The sequence below is a fragment of the Vipera berus genome (genome assembly GCF_964194415.1).
Source record: "Vipera berus genome assembly, chromosome: 1".
Taxonomy (NCBI): Eukaryota; Metazoa; Chordata; class Lepidosauria; order Squamata; family Viperidae; genus Vipera; species Vipera berus.
The window spans coordinates 268,938,859-268,960,974 of record NC_138202.1 but is presented as its reverse complement, the minus strand read 5'-3'; the positions used below and the strand labels follow the sequence as shown (position 1 = coordinate 268,960,974).

Sequence of the window (22,116 nt, the reverse complement as noted above, 5' to 3'; positions counted from 1 at the left end):
ACACTGCTTTGGGATGTGGTCAATATCTACAGAAACTTCTTCACCTTGCCCAACTTCTTTTTCTGTCTCTTTCCAAGGAAAAAGTGGTGGCAAGCATTCAGTTCCCTATCAACATTAGACTTGAGCAGAAATTAGAGAGGAGATAACCTTTGCTGTCTTGGATTCTTCAAAGCTGGAAGCAAAGTATTTTGCTAATCTTTAGATAACAAGCCCTTTTCATCTTGATGAGTATGCCAAGTGGGTTTGCTGTTCACTGTCACGTTTTACAAGGTCCCTTGGACTGCAAGGCATTCAAACCATCAGTCCTAGAGGAGATCAACCCTGACTGCTCTTTAGAAGGCCAAATCCTGAAGTTGAAACTCAAATACTTTGGCCACCTAATGAGAAGGAAGGACTCACTGGAGAAGAGCCTAATGCTGGGAAAGGTTGAGGGCAAAAGAAGAAGGGGACGACAGAGAATGAGGTGGCTGGATGGAGTCACTAAAGCAGTAGGCGTAAGCTTAAATGGACTCCAGAATATGGTAGAGGACAGGAAGGCCTGGAGGAACGTTGTCCATGGGGTTGCGATGGGTTGGACACAACTTCACAACTAACAACAACAACAGATAACAAGCCCTTTTTATCTTGATGAGTATGCCAAGTGGGTTTGCTGTTCACTGTCACATTTTACAAGGTTTTGACATTAACAAATCTTCAAAGTATAATATAAAAGGAAAATCCTTTTTTCAGTATTTTAAATTTTTGGGAAATGTTTCTAAAATGTTAACATTCCATTTCTTAGGCATGATTTTACCAGGCAAAATGTAGCATTCTATTGTTTCTGACAAAGTCTCACTCTTTTATGACACTGGGCAACTTACAAGCATTAAAAACACAGTATAAAAAAATAAAAAACAATAAGCCCCCAGCCCCCCTGGCAAAAATATCTAGTTAGATGAGCCACTTGATGGGCTCCAACCCACTCTGGGTTCCCCAGGCCTGATGGCAAAACCAAGTCTTCAGGGCCTTATGAAAGAATGTCAAAGTGGAGGCCAGTCTAATTTCTGTAGGGATGATATACCAAAGGGAGGGAGTCAGTATGAAGAAGGCCTTGTTTTTGGGTCCCACCAGATGTACCTGATTAGGGGACGGGACCCGCAACATACCTTCTCTGCCCCTTCTCTGGGTTGGATGGATGTAACTGGCAAGAGACAGTCCCTCAGATAACCCAGTCCCAAGCCATGAATGGCTTTAAAGGTGACAATCAGCACTTTGAATTGCACTCGGAAACAATGCAGCTTCTGCAGCAAAGGTGACATGTGCACACCGGGGTCTGCACAAAAGCATGAGGGTTGTTGTATTTTGAACCAACTGGAGCTTCTGGATGCTTTTCAAGGGCAGTCCCATGTAGAGCGCATTGCCATAGTCAAGACAGGAGGTAACTAGGGTGTGAGTACCGTGAGGAGGGATTGTTGGTCCAGGAAAGGGTGTAACTGATGCATAACCTGCAGTTGCCCAAAGGTGGTCATGGCCATGGTTGCCAAATGCTCCTTGAGCATGAGTTGTGAGTCCAGGAGAACCTCCAGATTGTGCACTGAGTCTGTTTGGGGCAGTGCCACCACATTGAAAACCAGAGCTTGCAATTCTCTTACATGTTCCTGGATTTAGAAACTCAGGACTTGAGAACAAAATATTCAGCTAGTTCAGGATATAAAAAAGAAATATGTATCAGCCGCATCAGTTTTCGTTGATAGTAACATCTGTGAACCTCAGACCTTGGCTATCATACCAATCTCAAAATGGCAACAAATAAAATGAGTGAAATGTCATGTCAAATTTATAATGCAGTGCCTCAAAAATCACTATTTTTCATTTTTAATTCAATATATTCTAAGAGTGTAAAAATAATTTTTTCCATCTTAAATTAGGTAATTCTATTTTAAAATAAAGAATATATTAGTAGCAAATTAAAAATACCTATTTTTTTTTACTAATTTATAAATAATTGGGTTGTGTCCAAGCCTGCTAAATAGCAGGGCTGTTTTTTGTTTATTGAACTGGGCTGGATTTCAGAAAGGTTCCTGTTTTCAAACTGGATACTCCTACTAACGGAAGGAGAAAGAACACATTTTCCTTTTTTCTGAAGACCCTTTTGGAGGACCTTGGAGGTTCCCTAAAATATCAGAGGACATAGAGGAGGAATAAATTAAAATGACATCTTTTTCAATCACAGATATTTGATTCTGCCCTGCTTAGCACACAACCCATTACTTATCTTCCTTCCTTCCACTATCTACGGTACTGGCAAAGTTTGTGTTGTATATGAAGGACAATATTAGTATATCACAATGTCTAAGTTAGAATGGACTGCTTGACTTAGGAGAAAAGTCCTTCTAAAGTGTATTATTAAATTACGAAGCTTAACTTCCTCTTCTTCCAAGGATAACTTTATATATAAAAAATAAGGTTATGAAATATTTCTTTAGAATTTGGTGCTCTTTCCTTAAAAACTGTTTTATAACTTCCCCTCTGTTAGTTACCATTCAAAATATCTTCTTTAAATTGCTAGTCACAAGCTATTTACGACTATGTTCTTCATAGTCCTGTTAATAAATATAATTGTGTGTTTAGTTTTTTCTACTGAAATATATTATTAATGTGTATTCAATTTACAAGTACGGTACATAATTCTGCCCTGATTGGGCTGGATTATGCACTGCGATTGCAGTAATTTGATTTGGAAGTAGATGTTAAAACAAACAGTGTTACTTATTTCAATTCGATATGTTTTATGTTACTATGTTGACCTTTTCAGAGAATTTAATTTCCCCAAATTTGCAAGGTTTTGCCCTCTTCATCTGTTTTTGTTGCATAAGAAATTACAGTACCTCCATTGATTATTACAGAAAATTGACATAATACTATAAAATATACTGCAATACTTGTGTATAAAATTCTCAGTTGATTTCCATGAAATAAATATATTGTACTTTAGAATATCCAGCTGGGAAACAGCCATAGTATTAATTGAACATATTTGACTGAAAATCTAGTTTCTGCCCAGTGTTCTGAAATTTAACTAGAACGTTACTTCCATTTCCCAATTTTCTTCATATTCATTGAATCTGCAGTTTACTAGGATATAATTCACACTTCCAGATGTGTTACGTACTGCAGTTGTATGAATTGTATGGCTGAAGTTAGACTAGTGGTTCAGTTAAGTTTATATTTGTCATAAAGCATATTTTCTTTTGCATTGGCACGTGAAAGAAAAAAATGGAAGAGTCAGAGGTGCATATGCTGTTCTTCAGAGCTAATTCAGTATAAATACAACCTATTCAATTATTTACTAAAAACAGTTGGCTAATCCATTGTTCAAGTAGCTGAAAGTCAGCTGATTCATAGGTAATCTGATACGATACTTAGCTGTTTGATTCCCAGACAGAGGGCTGTACCTTATCTTTTCATTATGAGTCAGGTAACCATAACTTTTCAGGGAGAAAGCTTTGAAAGTCTTGCTCAGCTAGTTTTTCTTTCAGGAAGTCTAAAGCAATAGTATGGCTTTGTTCAATAATTAGTGACACATTCTGTTCTTTATTATTATTTTTTCTAACTTTTATCACACCAGAAAAGTTGGCAGGAAATAATCCTGTGCAAGTGGGTTTCCAAAGATTTCTGCAGATAGATGCAGGTGCTCCCAGAGTACATAGTCCTAGAAATGTGTCTTACATTTTTAATACATCTTCAAGAACTGCCACTCCTTTGGACTACAGTTTAATTATCTGAAGTCTTAACATGCAATTATTGTCATCATGACAATAAAAGCAGAGAAACAAAAAATGCATTGGACGTTGTCGTTTTTGTTTTTGCTTTTGTACATTGGTTCGTTTCTCCCTTTTTATTGTTGTTTTCCTCACACAATTTAAGGAATATTCAACAGTGGTCCCTGATGTGTGGTTTTTCATTCGTTTGGTCGCCTTATTAGCAAAATCTTAATCTAATGATGAAGCCTGAAATGGATTAAAGTATAGTTTAGTGAAGCATGTAAGAAAAAAGAGACCATGATCTTTAAGCTAGATAATTTCTGTAGTAATACTTATGGTAAGAACCAGCAGAAAAACCATCAAGAATCATATATTAAAACACTTACTTACAATTCCTGTTCACCCCCATCAATAAACGTAGCACTAAAATAAGCAGCTATGCGCATGCATAACGTATGTCTGGTGTTAGAAAAAAGAATTGTCATTGGTTACTGAGTTTTGCTTATTTCTCCCTGTGTAAATCAACCGAGATGCCATTGTGTTATTTTACTTCTGTTTCCTGTTCAGAAGTTTGAACTGTTGTTAGGTCTCTGCCGTGGAAGGGAGGAGTTACTTGTGCCTATAGCTGCGCCTTTAGGAGCGGAAGCCTATCGTATTTCACCCTGATCCTAATTGATGGCTATAGCCGAGCTTATTGTTAACAAGAATCGTTCTGGAGAGCCTACTCTGCGCCTTTTCGTTACAGGGAGAAGCTACATGGCTGGTTTAGGAAATCAGAATGCCTTTTGCGCAGAGAAAAGAGAGCTGCTGTAATTTATACCCTCCTCGCCTGGCAACTTGTTAGCAGCATGCATTTCTTTCTGATCAAAGGAGCCCTGGGTTTCTCGACGTGATAGGAGCGGAGCCTGGATTACAAGCACACTGGAGAGAAGAGATGGACTTTGGATGAAAGCTGGGAAAAGCCAAAATCTGTGTATTTTCGGGCTTGTACTTCGACACTCTCCTAATCTGATTTCCTGAAGGTTGTTTTCAGGGTGTCAGTCTGTTTTGCTTGCCTCCATTGTGTTGCGCTTGGCAGCTTGGAAAGTACTGTGGGCAAAAGCAGAATTAGCCACTTGGTTTGATGTTCGATTGAGTTTTAAAATGAACAAGTGTGTTACTTATTTTGAAACACATACACACCCACGCTGGTGGTAAAGAAGGGAGAAGAAGACTTAAAAGAGTTCTTAATTGTTGCATGTTGCATTTGGGTGTTGTTGTTTTTTAAGAGAAAATGAAACAGGAGAGCTCCTCAAAATCACTGCGGTTTAAATCTAATCCAGGATCCCTTTCACGTGCTGTAAGCTGGATAAACTTCTCTACGCTGTCCAAGCAAACAAAAAGGTTATTTCGCAGTGATGGTGAACTCACATCCATATGTGGGCAGGAGGTGGAAGAGGAGGAGAACTGGATCTACAGACCACAACACAGAAATGGTGATAATTATTTTTATACTTAATCCAGATCTCATCATTTTAATTATGCTTTGTAAGATTGCGCTTCATTGTTCCCATGCCCTGCCTTTTTCATTTTCTCTACAAGAGGCTCTGTTGACCTTCTGGATTCTGGGGCGTTTCTTGATAATGCAACCTGCTGTTTTATTGTATTCTCACAAAATCATTCTTCTTAAGAGGCTAGCCTATGAAAACAGTGTTTTTGTTGCTGTGCTTTTTAATGTGGCAGTTTGTGGTGACAAAGGATTTCTCTGACATTGCGTGAGGGGAGGGGAACTGAAATGTAATGGGCCTAAAGATAGAAGACAGGGAAACATTAATTGCAAAAACACATTCTTCAGTTATTTTTGGACACATAATCAGTGCATATAACAGACATGTGTAACAGGTTTATGTAAAAGAAATAGTAAGGGTTTTTTCTTGCTTCACCTGTGGAAGGATTTTTTTTCCTTGCTTCCAGTCTCTGGAAGGTGGGACCCTAAGGAACGTGTATTTATATATTTAATATTTTCCTAAGTGTATCATGCCAGTAATGTATTATACAATTTGATTGGAACTTTTGCCTTCATATGAGATTCATTTCCTGCTTAAATGTGTGCCGTACCTATGTGGCACTCTGGCAAGGCAGAATTATTAGCTTTAGCTAGAGTTGTTTCTAGACAGGAGGAATGGTGATTCATCCATCTTTCTGAAAACTATACAGACACATCCTTGAAGTGGTCAGGACTTGAGTATGACCTGAAAATGTCTTTACCTTTACTCTACTTCCCAACCTTTCTTTCTTACCAGTGACTGTTTCATTTTTTCCCCTACAAATCAAATTTTTTTCTACTTGTAAGTAATTCCATGCCTCATTTCTCATCTCTTATAAAACATGATCAGGACTTTGTTTTGTGGCATGTTAAAGTAACAATTATCTTTTTGGCCAGTGTTGTAGGAACCCACTATAATAATCCAGTGAGTTAGCTATTGTACCATTAGAATTTATACATAAGTACAAAATCATAGCAAATGATAAGATGTTTTGGAAACTGTGCAGCTATTTAGTTTATATTTTACAGAAAAAGGCATAATCTAGTTTTGAACATTAAGAAAATATCCAGTTGCAACTGTTGAAAGAGCACTTGTGTAAAACAACCCATTATAGCTTCAAACTTCATAGCGTGGGAAAAATGAGGATGGGTATGTATCTATTGTTTTATAGCACTTGACTAGAAAACTTACTTGTGAGTTCTTATTTGGATGCCAAATTTGTTTTGTTTCCTGCTGTGGCACCCTGCTGGAGTCCCAAAGATCTTCCAGTAAAAGTAAAGGGCTATTCAATTTCTCCTATATTCACTTAGGTCTTTCTGTGGTATATTTTCTCTTGTTTTGAAGCTCTGTTTAAAAGAGATGAAACTAAAAGATAGTGGGAGGAGGCAGAGAAGAATAAAAGAGACCAGACAAGATGAGACTATTGTAAATCAGCTGGAATTTTCAGAACTTCACTCCTGACATTAATTAGTCAAAGTCTTCAATGTCATTTGTAAAAAGAATTTAATAAAAAAGCATCTACTAAACTACCCTCTTAAATCCAAATGTGTTAAGTCAGCCAAGATTCAGATATCATATACCAAATTGTAAAGTGCATTTCAAAATCGAAAATCTAGAATTCTGAAAAACTGGAGAGATGTTTGATCAAATCTTTTATTTTTTAAACTGAATCATTTAGAGGGTACATTTGTAAAACAAAAATTTGGTGATTGATATTAAAGTAATTTAATAATTAAATAAAAATTCCAAAATATAAGATTAATATTAAGTTAATATTCAGTTAATAATCCTAACCCTTGTATATTCTGTACAAGAAAGTTCATAATAGCTCCCAGGTAGTCAGGATATTTTTTATTTTTAGTCTTCTGTAAGTAAATTAAACATTAATGACTTGCTAATGTCATATATGCAATAGAGGCAATGACAAACGTGGCATTATTTCTGTGGTCAATTTTGGAAGTCCAGGTTTGTATCTGTATGGAGATTTTAAATTCAGCATATATTGCAAATGTCCATAACCACACCTGGAATTTACATTACCCTGTGCACTGATTCATCTTCAGAAACCTGATATGGATGAGTAATATTACCATTTTCCCACTGATGATTACTTTATAAGGTCTGTCTATGACCAAAAGATTTATTGGTACAAGAGTTCCAAAGCAACTCTGTCATAGTGTTAAAAACACTCAGATGCGATTGCAGTTGCAATAATTTCCTAGTTACGCAGACTAACCTTAGGGCTAGAATTTGGAAATTGCAAAATAACCCCAGGTAAAAATGTCAGATCCGAGTAACATGAATAAAGCAAATGTAAGTTGATTTCTTTTTTTGGAAAATAACTAAGAAATCAAAATCAAAATTCCTTTCCCTGAATTCAGATTACAAACAATGTGATAGTATAATAGCTTGGATCAGAAACCCCTAGGTATAAAGCTCAGTTACTTGTAAAATCCAGTAAATTACTTTTCAATCCTAATCTTTGAGATTTCTTCCAAGAAACGGTACATCTAGTCATGCCGGCCACATGACCACGGAGATGTGCTCGGACAAGCGCTGGCTCTTCGGCTTTGAAACGGAGATGAGCACCGGCCCCTAGAGTCAGAAACGACTAGCACACATGTGCGGGGGAACCTTTACCTTTACCTAAGGAAAATTTACTTACAGAATACAATGAGTGATATGCCAATTGTTGAAATTAACCTATTCATATTTCTAAATGGTTCCTTTACTCAAAGCTATTCATTGTAAGATCCTTATTCTTGGAATCCCTACATCTCAAGCTGAATTTAAAATTATGAAGTAAATAATGGAGAGGCCTATCCTTTGTGAAACATCCTTTCCTATGTAACATTGAATGTGGCTAAAAAAAGCAAGCTGTCCTTAGTAATTTGTAACCCATTTTGTTTCCAAGAGTATTCCAAGAACTAAAATGAATTATATATTTCAACAAATCTGTGGTTTAAACTTAACATGTAGCATAGACCCTGGAGAAATGTTGGCACGTCAATGTTCTTATTTTGCTTTTTTCATAGCTGTTCTACTGAGTATTCAGTTAAATTATCAGGTTTACATGAAGTTGGATTGAAATCAATTTGGCTTGCATGTAAGGCTAAAAGAAGGAATCCAAGGAGAGGACATTTAATCAAAACGTTTTAGAAGCTGCAATACCACAAGTGTGTTACCCAGATGTTAGTCTATTTCCTTGAAGTGTGTTGCTTCAGTATTTGAAACTTAGTCTTGTATGCTGGCCAGAGTCATTTTCTTGTGAGATGGGTAACTATACAAATATAATAAATAAATTATTTAAAGACTTTTTTTGATTGGTGGCTGACTTTTAAAAAAAAATTGAATAGGGCAACAAATCTAGCAAAAAAAAGTATTATGGAGAAGTAAGTAATGTATTATTCATTTAACATTTATGTTCTCTTTTGTTAATTATATTGTCATTAGATTTTCTTGCAAGGGCTAGTTTTTCCTTTAATTGGAGTCCACAGACTCAGCCAGCGAAGGGATGGGAGAAAGATGTGGGAATGAACTTACTTCATTGATTTTGGGGGTAGGTGGGCAGCATTGTTGTGCACTTGACTCATATAAAATAAAGAAATCTATTGTATAGAGCACAGTAAGGGGTAGAATGAGAGGCCCTTTTACCCCTGTAATTGGACAGCATCTGTAAAAAATATGAATTACTTGTAATGATAGGGACGTCAGTTGATTATTTTTAAAAAGTTATTTTTATTGGAATAATGAATACAGGTAGTTTCTGACTTACAAAAGTTCATTTAGTTGCTGTTCGAAGTTATAACATCACTGAAAAAAGTGACTTATGATTGTTTTTCACGTTTATGACCATTGCAACATTCCCATGGTCATGTAATAAAAATTAAGAAGCTTGGCATATTTATGACCATTATAACAAGAAAAGTCATATACTGGGGCAAAACTCTCTTAACAACTATCTCGCTTGGCAACAAAAATTTTGGGTTCAATCGAGGACTACCTGTAATGGGGCATGACTGTTTCAAAACACTTGAAGTAGTGCAAACGTAGCCTTGAATTTACTTAGCATATGTTGGAATTATTGTATAAATTGACTATTGAAGATTGTTTTAAGCCAGGGGTATCAAACTGCCAGCTCATGGGCCGGACGCATCATCCGGAAGCCGTGCCCACCCCATTGCCGGCAATGGCAAAACAGTCCCGATACATCTTGCAACGTCACATGATTCTAAGATTCTAAGTCACAAAGTTCTAAGATGGCGGCGCCTGGAATGGCTGCGGCTGCATTGGCTCTTGAAGGCGAATAGTTTTGGGAGGGATAGTGGGGGCTATAGGCCACATGATCGGGAAGATTTTGATGTGTTTGAGCAACATGGTGGAACTAGGGTAGCATGCGACATACGACTGACAATCTTTGCTGGCCTGGCGAGTTTCTAGTTGTTTTGGAACTGTTGGTGAGACCGTTAAAAGTCGTTGGCGCTGTTTGAATTTGTTCTACCAGCAGCAAGATCTGACTGCTGGCCCAGTGATGGATTCTACTGCAAATCAGGGCTGTTTCCAGAGGAGGCAGAGGAGGAGAGGACCTGGAGCTTATGGAGCGAAGGAACTGGATGAGGCTGTCGGCAGGCCCAGAGGAAGAAAGAGAGGCTTTTGGAGGAGTTGGTGGCGGCGGCAGCAGCGTGCTCCAGGGGTGAAAAGAAGCAAGGCCTCTTAAAGGAAAAGGTGGAAGAGTCAGGATCAGAAAAAGGAAAGAAGCCGAGGTTTTCAGAATACAAGCGAATTTGAGGGCTAATCCACATGGAGCCCCATTTCCGTCTGTCCTGTTTGTCATCGTTCACTCCCTAGAGACTAAAATGGACAATGTGAAATTTGAGCGGGAGGTGGTGACCCTTTGAGAGCTGTATGCAACAAAATTTCATTTTGATGTATGCCGATTGGTGTACATTCAAAGTGACAATAAAGTTATCATCATCATGATGTTGCAAGTTTCACATGTCTGCTTTAAGCAGTCTTGTGGATATCAAATATGGCATTTTAAAATTTTGTATACAGTATTCCAACTTACCATGTGATGCTGATGAGGTTGTTTCTGAGTGCTTGGAGGCTGTGGGATAATAATAATAATAATAATAATAATAATAATAATAATAATAATAATAATAATAATAATGATGATGATGATGATGATGATGATGATGATGATGATGATGATGATGATGATAGGGACCTAGTCCAACCCCCTGCTCAGGCAGGAAAACCTATACCATTTCAGGCAAACGGCTGTCCAGTCTCTTCTTAAAAACTTCCAGTGTTGGAGCATTCACCACTTCTGGAGGCAGGTTGTTCCACTGGTTAATTCTTCTAACTGTCAGGAAGTTTCTCCTTAGTTCTAGGTTGCTTCTCTCCTTGACTAGTTTCCATCCATTGCTTCTTGTCCTTTCAGGTGCTTAAGATAGTCTAGGCTTTAGTTCAACCTTAGCAAGACCAAATGACTTTGGGGTCTAGGGTTGCCCAATCTGGTGATTTTCCATCTTTAGTTCTTGATGGGATAGCAGACCCTCAGATAGAAGTGGTGCACAATTTGGAAATTTTTCTGGATTCAAGACTTGTGTTTGAAGAACAGACGTTGACTGTGGCCAGGAGGGGTTTTGTAGCACTCCATCTGGTGCACTAATTTTGCCTTTTCCTGGATCAGCATTGTTTACTGTCACTCATGCCTTCACCATGTCCCAAGTGGATTACTGAAATGTGCTAAACATGGGGCTGCCCTTGGAGATCACTCAGAAGCTGCAGCTGGTCCAGAATGCAATAATGCAAGCAGTTATGGATAAGCAGCTACACTTGTTTCCAGTAGACTTCTGGAGGACCTCCTTTGTCACCTCTAAAACCCTTCATTGCATGGCCCTTATATTTTGTAAGTCCTTAATGACCTGGGTGTCTCCTTGGGGATGGGGTTTGGAAGTTGGGAGAACCTATCAGTGTGATTATTTTTTCTTATGGTTTAAGTTGGGTTTGTTCTGAAGCACCATTATTTAATTAGTAATTGTTTTTGTTTTGGCTTTTAACACTACATTTGCTAACTAGAATTAAAGTTAATAAGATTGACAGCTATATACATTGATTTGAGAAAATAAATAAATTGTCAGAAATACCACACAAAAGGAAGCCTGGTCTTCTCATAGATCTGTTATAGTGTGGCAGTGTGATCTGATTACATTTTTTTTCTTACAACTATACTGTACTTGCGCTAATCAAATGCTTATGCCATCAGATCAAGGCAGTTTGATGGATTCCAAAGGTCTGGTTCGATTTTAGCAGTATTTCTTGGATGCTACTTGTTTCAGTATGATTTCTGAAAGGAAATCTCTTTCAGCCCTTGGAAGGAGCAGTGGCAAACCACTTTCAAAATCTTGCAACAAAACTGCAGGGACTTATCCATTGGCAGGAGTAGCCAACACCCCAGAAGACAAGCTCAGGATTCAAAAAGATCTTGACAAACTGGAACAAATTGGCCATTTCCAACAAAATGAGTTTCAATCTGGAGAAAAGCTAAGTTTTACATTTAGCAAGGAAAAATCAAAGATATAAGTACAGATTAGGTGAGATCTGGCTCAAAAACAGTAACTGTGAGAGGGACTTGGAGTCCTAGTGGACAATCACTTGAATATGAGCCAACAGTGTGGAGCAGCAGCCAAAAAAGCTAATACAGTCCTGGGTTACATAAACAGAGGCATAGAATCAAGATCACGTGAAGTATTAGTACCACTTTATAAAACCCTAGTGATCTGGAATACTGCAAACAATTTTGGTCACCATACTACAAAAAAGATGTTGAGAACCTGGAAAAAGTTCAGAGAAGAGCAACTAAGATGATCCAAGGCCTGGACACTAAAATGTATGAAGAACGGCTGCAAGACTTGGGTTTGGCTAGTTTAAAGAAAAGAAGAAATAGAGGTGACATGATAGTAGTATTCCAGTATTTGAGAGGCTGCCACAAAGAATTATCAAATTATTCTCCAGAGCAACAGAGGGCAGGATAAGAAACAATGATTGGAAAATGATCAAAAAAGAGAAGCAACCTGCAATTAATGTGAAAGTTCCTAACAGTGAGGTCAGTTAATTTGTTATTTCTCAAGCAGCTGATATATGCTGTTGAGTTTCAAAGGGAAATGGGGTAGTTCCTGAGGCTCTGTGCACAAATCAGTGGGACCTTGTTCACTGCCTAGAATGAAGAGATAGTAACAGCCATCAATCTGATCATTGCTACAAGAATTCTCAGTCCCTAAATCCTGGAGAGCTCCCTAGTTTTCAAAGGGATTCCATGAAGTGGCAAAAGAGATGCCTAGAAGAAAGAAAATGAAAAGTAAACCTGGGTAACCTCAGGAAGATTACTTCAAGTAGTTAAATGTTAGTCAGCTGTGGCCTTGTATGAAGAGTTCTAAGAGTTCTAAGCATTATTTAGATGGATTCTTAGCTAGTTTCCAGTTTGCAAGTCCTTTGGAGTTGACTAAAACATAGTCTAGTATGGTTATTTGGAATGAGTTTAATCCTTGTGGTCCTAAAAGAATACCGAAAGACATTGGGGCTGTAAGTGCAGCGATCTTGTGTTAAATCTGGTTTTTTCCAGTTGGTTAAAGCCTCCTGGGAGATGATGTATACCAGGATCTGGTGATGGTAAATGGATTTTTGAAATAAGGGATGTTTTCTCCAGCTTTTAAAGATGCAGAGCCCACCTACTTCAAGAAATCATCCCAGGATCCATGGATACTGGATAAATGGTGTCTTATCTCCAGGCTTCCCTTTTTAGGGAATGTTGTTGAGAAGGTGGTCAATTAGCAGCTTCAGAGTGTCCTGGAGGAAACTGATTACCTGGACCTTTTCAGTCAGGTTTCAGAGTACAATAATGACATAGCATTGATTATGCTTATAAATGACCTCTAACAGAATTGAGGTTTATTTATGAATGGATTTAATCTGACTGCTTGAAACCAACCAGTCAACTTACAGAAATTAAATATTCAAAGGAAAAATAGATCAGAAGAAATTAAAATGGTGATTAAAATGCAAAGCTAGCAATTATACATTTCTAAAAGTGGTGTAGCTATGTTAAAATTAATCCTCAAGAGCTGTCCAGAAAACTTATGTTTTCACCTGCTTCACAAAAGCCATGATAGCAAGCTATTCCACGAAGGGAAAGCTGCTACAAAAAATGTCCATCGTTTATAGTGTCCTGTATTTAAGGGCTTAGAACGAGCAGGGTGTTGAAGTGGTTTTCCTTCTTCCTCTGAGACATTCCAATCAGTGTTGGTAGTAGGAAGGAGACCTAGTACTAGACCTGCTACATTTTCTTTGTTCTTACTTAACATTTATATGAAAGTAGGTAGTGAAGTTATTCATTGGCATACTCAGATATCATCAGCTGATGATATTTATCTATACATCTCTATCCTGAGTCAAGCAGGTAATGCTATCAAGGTTCCTTTCAAGTGTGTGGAAACTTAGTGGAAGGAAGCAAATGTGAAGGAACAGGATTTACTTTAACTGAAGCAAGACCAAGTATTGTTTTGGGATGCTCTGGTTCTGGGAATCTTCCATCTTTAGTTGTCAATGTGGTTGCACTTCCAGAACTGATATACAATTTGGAGGTACTCTTTGATTCTTAGCAAGAAGAGCAGGTAGCAGCTCTGCTCAAAAGAACCTTCATGAAAATCCATTTTCTATACCAATTATGCCCATTTGTGGACCAGGAAGCTCTCTTCACAGTCACTCACACTCTGGCCAATTCTTATTTGGACTACTGCAGCTTACTATATGAGCTGTGCTTGAAGACCCTCTAGAACAGGGGTGTCAAACTGCTGGGCCGCGGGCCAGATGTGTCATCCCAAAACCACGCCCACCCCATTGCCGGCAATGGAGAAAAAGCTCTGATATGTTGCATGACATCACGTGACATCGCGAGTCTGACATTTCTGCTCTAGAAGCTGCACTTGGTCCATGAACAGTGGTACTGATAGGCATGTGTGCATCCAATGCACTCAAGAAACAGCATTATTTTCGGGAGATGCACTAGCTACCCATAAGCTTTTAGATCTAATTCAAGTTGGTTACTACCTATAAGGCCTTTCATGGCACAAGAGTAGGGATTTTGTGGGATTTCCCTTCTCTGTTTGTCTTTGCACATTCCACAAGATCTAGTAGGGAAATACAGGTAGTCCTCAAGTTACGACCAGAATTGAGCCCAAAATTTATGTTGCTAAGTGTACAGATTGTAGGGTGTTTTTTTTTAGTTTTGCCCCATTTAATGACTTTTGTTGCCACTGTTGTTAAGTGAATCATTGCATTTGTTAAGTTAGTAACATGGTTGTTAAGTGAATCTTGCCTGTTGGAAGGTTGCAAAAGAGGATCACATGGCCCCAGGACACTGAAACTGTTATAAGTATGAGTCTGTTGCCAAGTGCCTGAATTTTGATCATGTGACCATGAAGAAGATGCTGCAAAGGTTGTAAGTGTGAAAAATGGTCATAAGTCACTTTTTTTCATTGCCGTTGTAATTTTGAGTGGTCACTAAATGAACTGGTGTAAGTGAGGAATACCTGTATGCTCTGAGTCCCTTCTATGAAACACTATTATCTAACAAGACCCAGGAAGGGTGCCTTCTTTATTGTAGCATCTGCTCATTGGAACAGCATATCTCTAGAAATTCCAATGCCTTCCATTGGCCTTCCATAAGTCCTTGACAACCTGGCATTAGGCCAGAGTGTTGGGTGACCTTGACTTCTACCAGGTTCAGGTTGGATGTGTTGTGGTTTGGCTTTGGTTGCATGGTTCTATGGTGTGTCTTTGTGTTGTGTTTTTTTTAATCCTATGTTATTCACTCAGAGTTGGTATTCATGATTTGGGCACTTTATGTATCAAATCATATCAAAGAAAGAACAAACGATCAGCAACTCCAGATTTTCTGGTTTAATCATGATACGTCTTGTCCTTATCTTTCTTTTCTTATGGTACTACTGGTTTGGTTTTGTTGTCATTCAATCGCTAAATCACATCTGATTCTTTGTGACCTCTTGGACTACAGCACACCAGCAGCCCCACCCCCCACCCCCATCCTCCACTATCTCCTGGAATCTGCCCAAACCCAAGTTTACTGCATCAATGACACTATTTAACCATCTCATCCTCTGCTGTCCCCCTTCTCCTTTTCCACACCAGTATCCTTGCCAAGAAAACTCCATGGAGAGTACCAAAAAGCTAAAAGGTACTACTGGTATAATCTATCAATCACAGTTTATTTTATGTCTGATCTGTGATTTAAATTTAATAATAACCCTGGCATGTAAATTGAATAAAAATTACATTTTACAATATAAATAAGTTTTAAATCACAGTTTCTTAGTTCAGATGTAAAAGAAATTTGTTATTTCAGAAATAAGATTACCATGTACAAGAGAACAAAGGATAGCATTTTTTTTATTAAAATAGCATAATTAGGCCTTGGTTTCTAATGTTTCTGACATTAGATTGGGACAGCATTTTTGGCCAGGGGAAAGAATGCTGCTGTATTAAGATGCTCCAAGAATAGACCTCATTTCTTTGAAGCTGCAGGAATTGGAACAGCTTGCCTTAGAGGTTGTGCAGTGATTGATCTCTGCCACTTTTCTAATTCAAAATTGGCACAGAGGACTGATGGGTATTTGGCAGCCATGTAGTTTAAGCAGATGGAAATCCTGCTGTAAAATCTGCAAAGTATAAGAAGTGTTTTGCTTCTCCCTCTCTCTCCCTCTCTCCTTCTTCCTTCCTTCCCTCCCTTTCTTTCTCTCTTTCTCTCCTCCTCCTCCTTGTTGTTGTTGTTAGCTGCAAAGTCGTGTCCGATCCATCGCGACCCCATGGACAACGTTCCTCCAGGCCCTCCTGTCCTCTACTATCTTCTGGAGTCCATTTAGGCTCACGCCTACTGCTTCAGTGACTCCATCCAGCCACCTCATTCTCTGTCGTCCCCTCTCCTCCTTACACAGACACATACACAAACAGAGACTGAAACACTAGTAATTGCTTAAAATTCCAAAGTAATAACTACTTTTGGTTTGCCATTTGATACCATAATCACATGGATAGTTTAGATAAGGATGTTGCATTGACAACTAATGTTTACTTGAATATGCTAAAACTATAAGCTAGATTTATAGTGGTTTGCAACAATATAATTCAATTTGATTTAAACTGTTATTGTGAGTTAAATTTGGAATTTACCCAGAAAAGATAAACAAACTATAGAATCAATAGTAGTACTATTTTATACTTTTTTGAAATAGGTATATTAATACTGTTTTTCTTTTTTCTTTTGTCATACTTTTATTAAGCATTACAGTTAAAAAGATAAAAACGAATACAAACTAAAAGATAAAAGTATAAAAAGAAAAATTAGAAAGTCAGAAAAATAGAAAAATAGAAACAAACAGAAAAGAAAGGGAAAAAAATATAGCAGAGAAAGAAAAAACATATAAAGTAATGATTTCCCTTCTCATAAAGTATAAATTTTTTTAGTAACTTATCATTTTCTATTAAAATACAAGAAATGATCTTTTCATCCCCTGTTTCATCTATTGTCTATAATCTTTATAGTCTCATTAAAAGCAAAAAGTCCATTAAGGGTTACCAGAGATAATTTTTAACCTTGATCAAATAAACCAACTTCCTATTCCTTCCTTTTACTTCCAATAATCTCGATCTTTAATGCCATCAACTAACATTCTAGAAGTTGATTTCTTTTCAAATTTTCTTTGTCCCACAAAATTCTTTAACATGTTAGTTAACAAGCCTCTTTTGTAAATGCAATATTGAAAAATTATCCAGGTCATTTTCTTGTTTGTTTGTTATTTGTATATCCATTTTAATTATTAAGATATCAGCTGATTTCTTTTCTATGTCCAATGTAGCATATTTTTTCCATTGTCTTATAGCCTGTCATTTTAAAATCACTTTCAGAACAGTCACAGTCTAGTCAGGTAAAATTTGTTGCTCTTCTATAACTTTTTATATACAGTCTATCTATAGAGCAGATACTTTTAAAATTAACTTCTGGATCCAGTGTTCACAAGTTTCCAGCAATACATCCAGTGTTAAAGAATCTTGTTCCATTCTGTATTAGTAAATCAAACTTAAATGTTCGTCTCCTTTAATTGTAATCTCTAGTTCCTTCTATTATCTAACTTTCACAAGTTCCATCCTAACATTTTTTTAACCATTGAAAACAGCATTTTTCCATGTGAAGGATTCTTAGACTGTCATTAATTTCAAAATCTTATTTCAAATCCATTTGGACCCTTAATCCATTTGTAACTTTCAGATTCTAATCACCATTGTGCTGTTTATTCAAAAAATTTTTTAAAATTCTTAAACTTGTATTTAAAATTCATTTTGCTAAGAACTAAAGGAGACTCACCCAGTGCTCTAAAACCTGCCTTTGTGGAGGTTCCTAATAGTTAAAAAGCAGCTAAAAATATTTTATGAACCTTATGTCCATATAGACTATGTTATAACTGTGCGCTTGGTTGGAATCCCTCAACTCTCAGCCAATCTACTCACAAGTCAATCTAGAGCAAGGGTGTCAAACTGCCAGCTCACGGGCTGGTTTCATCATACCGAAGCCACATCCACCCCATTGCTGGCAATGCAAAAAGAGTCATGATACGTCGTGACACATCATGTGACGTGGCGAGTTTGACACTCGTGATCTAGAGGAATCACAGTCGAGTACAAGTGGGCAGTCTCCCAATTTCTCCTTTTTCCAGAGAGATATCGATGGCCAGACTTCACAGTGTGGTTGCTGATGTCTACTACAGTGCTATTCCAACCCCTTCAGGAACATCTAGTTTGCCATGAATCCTCACTGGAAATCAATAATTCTGCTTTTCTATCTGTAATTTATTGAAGTATTGGAAGGAATGAGTAATTAAACCTTTAGCAGATTTCAGTGTTCTTGGAAAACTACTTTCCTTTTGGGTTAGTGAATGCTTTATTCATTTATATAGCCTTAAGAATGATCATAATTGGCCAATTCTGAGTTATGTCTTTTTAAAGTAATAATCAGAAAGATATAATTTCTGATCTAGTCAGTATCCTAGGTATTCTACTTTTTTTCTAAGTTCTTAGCTTAATATTTTATAAAACTCAGTGCTTTCCTATTTGGAAAAAATAGTTTATCATAGTAATGGATGAGGCTTTAAACTGGAGTCAGCAGTTGTGACAAATAGTGGACAGACTTTGGATTCAGAAGTTTCTAATTATTTTTCCTCACTGTGTTCTAAATTGCTTCTAATTACTAGGCTCCCCTGTGAATTAACAAACCTATTTATCTGGGAGCTTCTGCCTGCATACGGTATATTTTGTTTCTCCTTGTGTAACGGTAGGGTCTAAGTAGGTCAATTTCCCATTGTTTTAGCTTTTTTTCTCTTTTCCTGTCCTTCCTTCCTTTTCTCTTCTTCATAAAGCAGAATCCCTTTGAGTTTTCAGAACTCCAGTTTTTAGGAAGACTGACAATAAAAAGAAGGAAAAAGGCAGTGTGGATCAAAATCTTTCTCCTAATTGATGTGGATAAAGAGGCAAGTAATGTCTGCTGCAAGTGATAACTTCAAACGAAAGGGTTGCCTTTTTAAAATCTCAAGACTAAAATCCAAATTAAGGAAGAACTAAGATGTTGTAATGTTCAAGTCATTTTTAAGCAAGCACTCTGTGTAGCTGAAATTGATCTTACAGAGCAATGAATTATGAAACTCGGCTTCATTTTTCTCCAGGAGATTGGCCTTTTATTAATCCCAGTTTGAAAGTGCTTGGGGGAGTCATTTTTCTAGTCCAGATGAAATTTAATATGTCCCAATATGTTACCCAGTTATATCTTTGGTTTGAAAAACATGGTGGGTGTTTTTTTATTATTATTTAAACATGTTATCATTGGCAGAAATTCAAAAGCACCTTTGTAAAAAAATATCTAGATTCCTGAAAGTTCACCCCTTCCCTGGAATGTTTTCCAACACATACATTCTACATGCACGGATATAGACATCTACATATTCACACATGTATGTAGTATGTGTGTATGTGTGTGTGTGCACATGTGTGTGTGAGCTGAATTAAGTTTTTTGGGAACAAGTGCATTACTTTGTGACAAGAAAGCTATGAGTATGATTTGTGTATAAGAAACATGTTATTTATTATGTCAATTTCTGGACCTGGGAATTTAATTCTGCACCTGGCTAGTAACACTATTGTTTGATTAATAACATTATTTCTGCACATTTGTTTTCAGGAAGATAAGAATATTGAAAACCTTGTCACTGAGATATAAATTTTATAATATTATTTTGCTGGATTAAAATATGTTTATGGCAGATTTCAGTATATCCAACAAAGTGCAAATTAGCTTTGGCCATTTAGGTGAATATATAGTTTTTTGTTGACATTCTAAATAAATGCTTTGCACAGTGTTAGTGTAATTTTATATAATTAAATGTACACCGTGTATATTCATAATTAAAATAATACATTGCTTGGATCCCTTAAAATACTAATAAGTAGTAGAACACCACTTCAGGAGATAGTAGCAGGCTCAAATATTAAAGCCCAACCAGAGAAATCGGTACCTTTCTAAGTGAAATATTTTAGTAGCAACAGAGGAGTAGAAACAAAAATTAATTGCCAGAGGTAACTTTAGTTTGGGTGCAGCCATGGATACGGCTTTTGCACACTTATTATTGTCAGTCTAGTCTCAACTAGGTTTCATTTGGCATGTATTTCATTCTCCCCCATCAGACCTTAAGAAAAGCTGTCCTTTAGGACATTTGAACCCCATATAAGGTAATAGCAATTTCACAGAGTAGGAATGTGGAAGAAGGATGTAGTAAAAACGAGCTTCTAAAGTTGAATACTGAAAAGATTGTAAAGGGCTTCACAAGCATAAAGTTCAGTGCAAAAATTTATAGAGTCAGGTATCCAATCTGATTATAATGCCGCTTGGGGTGTGTGTGAAAGCCCTAATAAGCAGGCATATACATAGAATGAAGGCTACTGCTAAGCTTGTAAGCCGCCCTGAGTCTTCGGAGAAGGGCGAGATATAAATGGAATTAAAATAAAATAAATAAATAAAATTAAAGGTCAATTCCAAATGCCAAGATTTTGAGCGAAATAATCATACACAATATTTTTGTAACTCATCAACCGCAATCATGAACCACGTAGCCTTTGAATTATATTGTAAGTGAATAACTAGCCCATTTAAACATTATAAATATTGTTTATAGTTTTTTAAATGAACGTAGTAATTTATGTATTTCTTTGCTATCAATTGCTACATTTTATCGTTACTAACTTTGTGAAAACTCTGTGTGGTTGGTTGTTCTAATGTGAAGATACAGTTCATTATTAAACACATAGTGATACGCATCTCTTCACCATGGGTTAAGGAATCATACTTTCAAATTGGCAGGCCTGATCTAATAATGATTACCAACTTACCGGTAAATCATGTTCCCCTGCTGGAACATAACTCATTCGAGTCCAGTAATAAACTTTGCCTGATTAGCTGCACCTGCTGACATCCCCAGGGCAAAGCAAATAGTTGATTGTCATTGGTATAAATTTCAAATGATAGCTGTTTTTTATTTTTCCGTTTGCTTGCCTTGACAGAATGCATCTTCTCCCTTTGACTTGATGGGGACCAGTAAAGTTTAAAAAAAAAACAAAAACCTGTCTTTGAAACAAAGAGATTAATGCACTGTTTTAAGGCATTCATTTAGCAGTTGCTTGAATTGCTACTTGATTTTTATTCTTAAATTTTTCTACTTTTTTCTTTTAACATCATGAAAGATTTACTTAAGAAGCTCTCTTATTGCAAAAATGATAGTTTTTTTTTTAAAAAAATGTATCTGCCATACTTGGGGAACAGCTACACTTAAATGGCTTCATTTATCTGTTGCTAATATACCCAAGTATCTTTGTTGCTTGTACATATATGAGCAGTCAACCATGGTATTACTTGCTTTATTTTCATCTGTTGCCACTACAGCAAAAAAAACCACGTACCCTGAAACTGCAATATTGAATATAAAAGCACTTCCAGGAAAACTGACTTCTATCATGACTGATTTGTATCCTACAATAGGAAACTGCCCTGCTTAAACCTGAGTAGTGTAATTTGTGAATTCACAAAGTAGGTTGGGAGGCTGACAACCACTAAAATGTTCTATAGATGTAGGTGAAGTTAAGCTTAAGTTCAAATATAACAATCGGCTATAAATTTCCTATTTCAGACTTACCACAAAGGGCAAAAAGCAAGTTAAAAAGGTAAAGGTAAAGGTTCTCCCACACATGCATGCTAGTCGTTTCCGACTCTAGGGGCTGGTGCTCATCTCCGTTTCAAAGCCGAAGAGCCAGCCACACGGTTTCTGATATAGGGAGCAGGGCTGGAAGAGCATAAAGGACAGAAATCATAAACATCTGCCTGTTGAACTTCTCTTCCCATACCTTGTCTATGTGTGACTAAAGGTAAAGGTAAAGGTTCCCTCGCACATGCGTGCTAGTCGTTTCCAACTCTAGGGGCTGGTGCTCATCTTCATTTTAAAGCCGAAGAGCCAGCGCTTGTCAGAGAACGTCTCTGTGGTCATGTGGCCGGCATGACTAGATGCCAAAGGCGCACGGAATGCTGTTACCTTCCCACCGCAGTGGTCCCTATTTTTCTACTTGCATTTTTACGTGCTTTCGAACTGCTACATTGGCAGAAGCTGGTACGAGTAACAGGCGCTCACTCTGTTACGCGGCACTCGGGATTCGACCCGCCAAACTGCCGACCT

The 22,116-nt window shown here is 37.3% G+C and overlaps 1 protein-coding gene across 5 annotated transcripts in view; it reads left to right on the top strand.

Moving 5' to 3' along the window:
* NHSL1 (NHS like 1) overlaps nt 1–22,116 on the top strand; it is a 154,737-nt gene that overhangs the window by 43,467 nt on the left and 89,154 nt on the right. Inside the window, exon 1 of one of the 5 annotated variants that reach the window (XM_081340917.1) lies at nt 4,456–5,218. The exons of the other annotated variants lie outside the window; for them this stretch is intronic. Within the exon in view, the coding sequence (XP_081197043.1) occupies nt 5,017–5,218 (202 nt within the window). The 5' untranslated portion in view covers nt 4,456–5,016. Of the gene's footprint in view, nt 1–4,455; nt 5,219–22,116 lie in introns of those variants that run through there. 5 annotated transcript variants of the gene reach the window in all.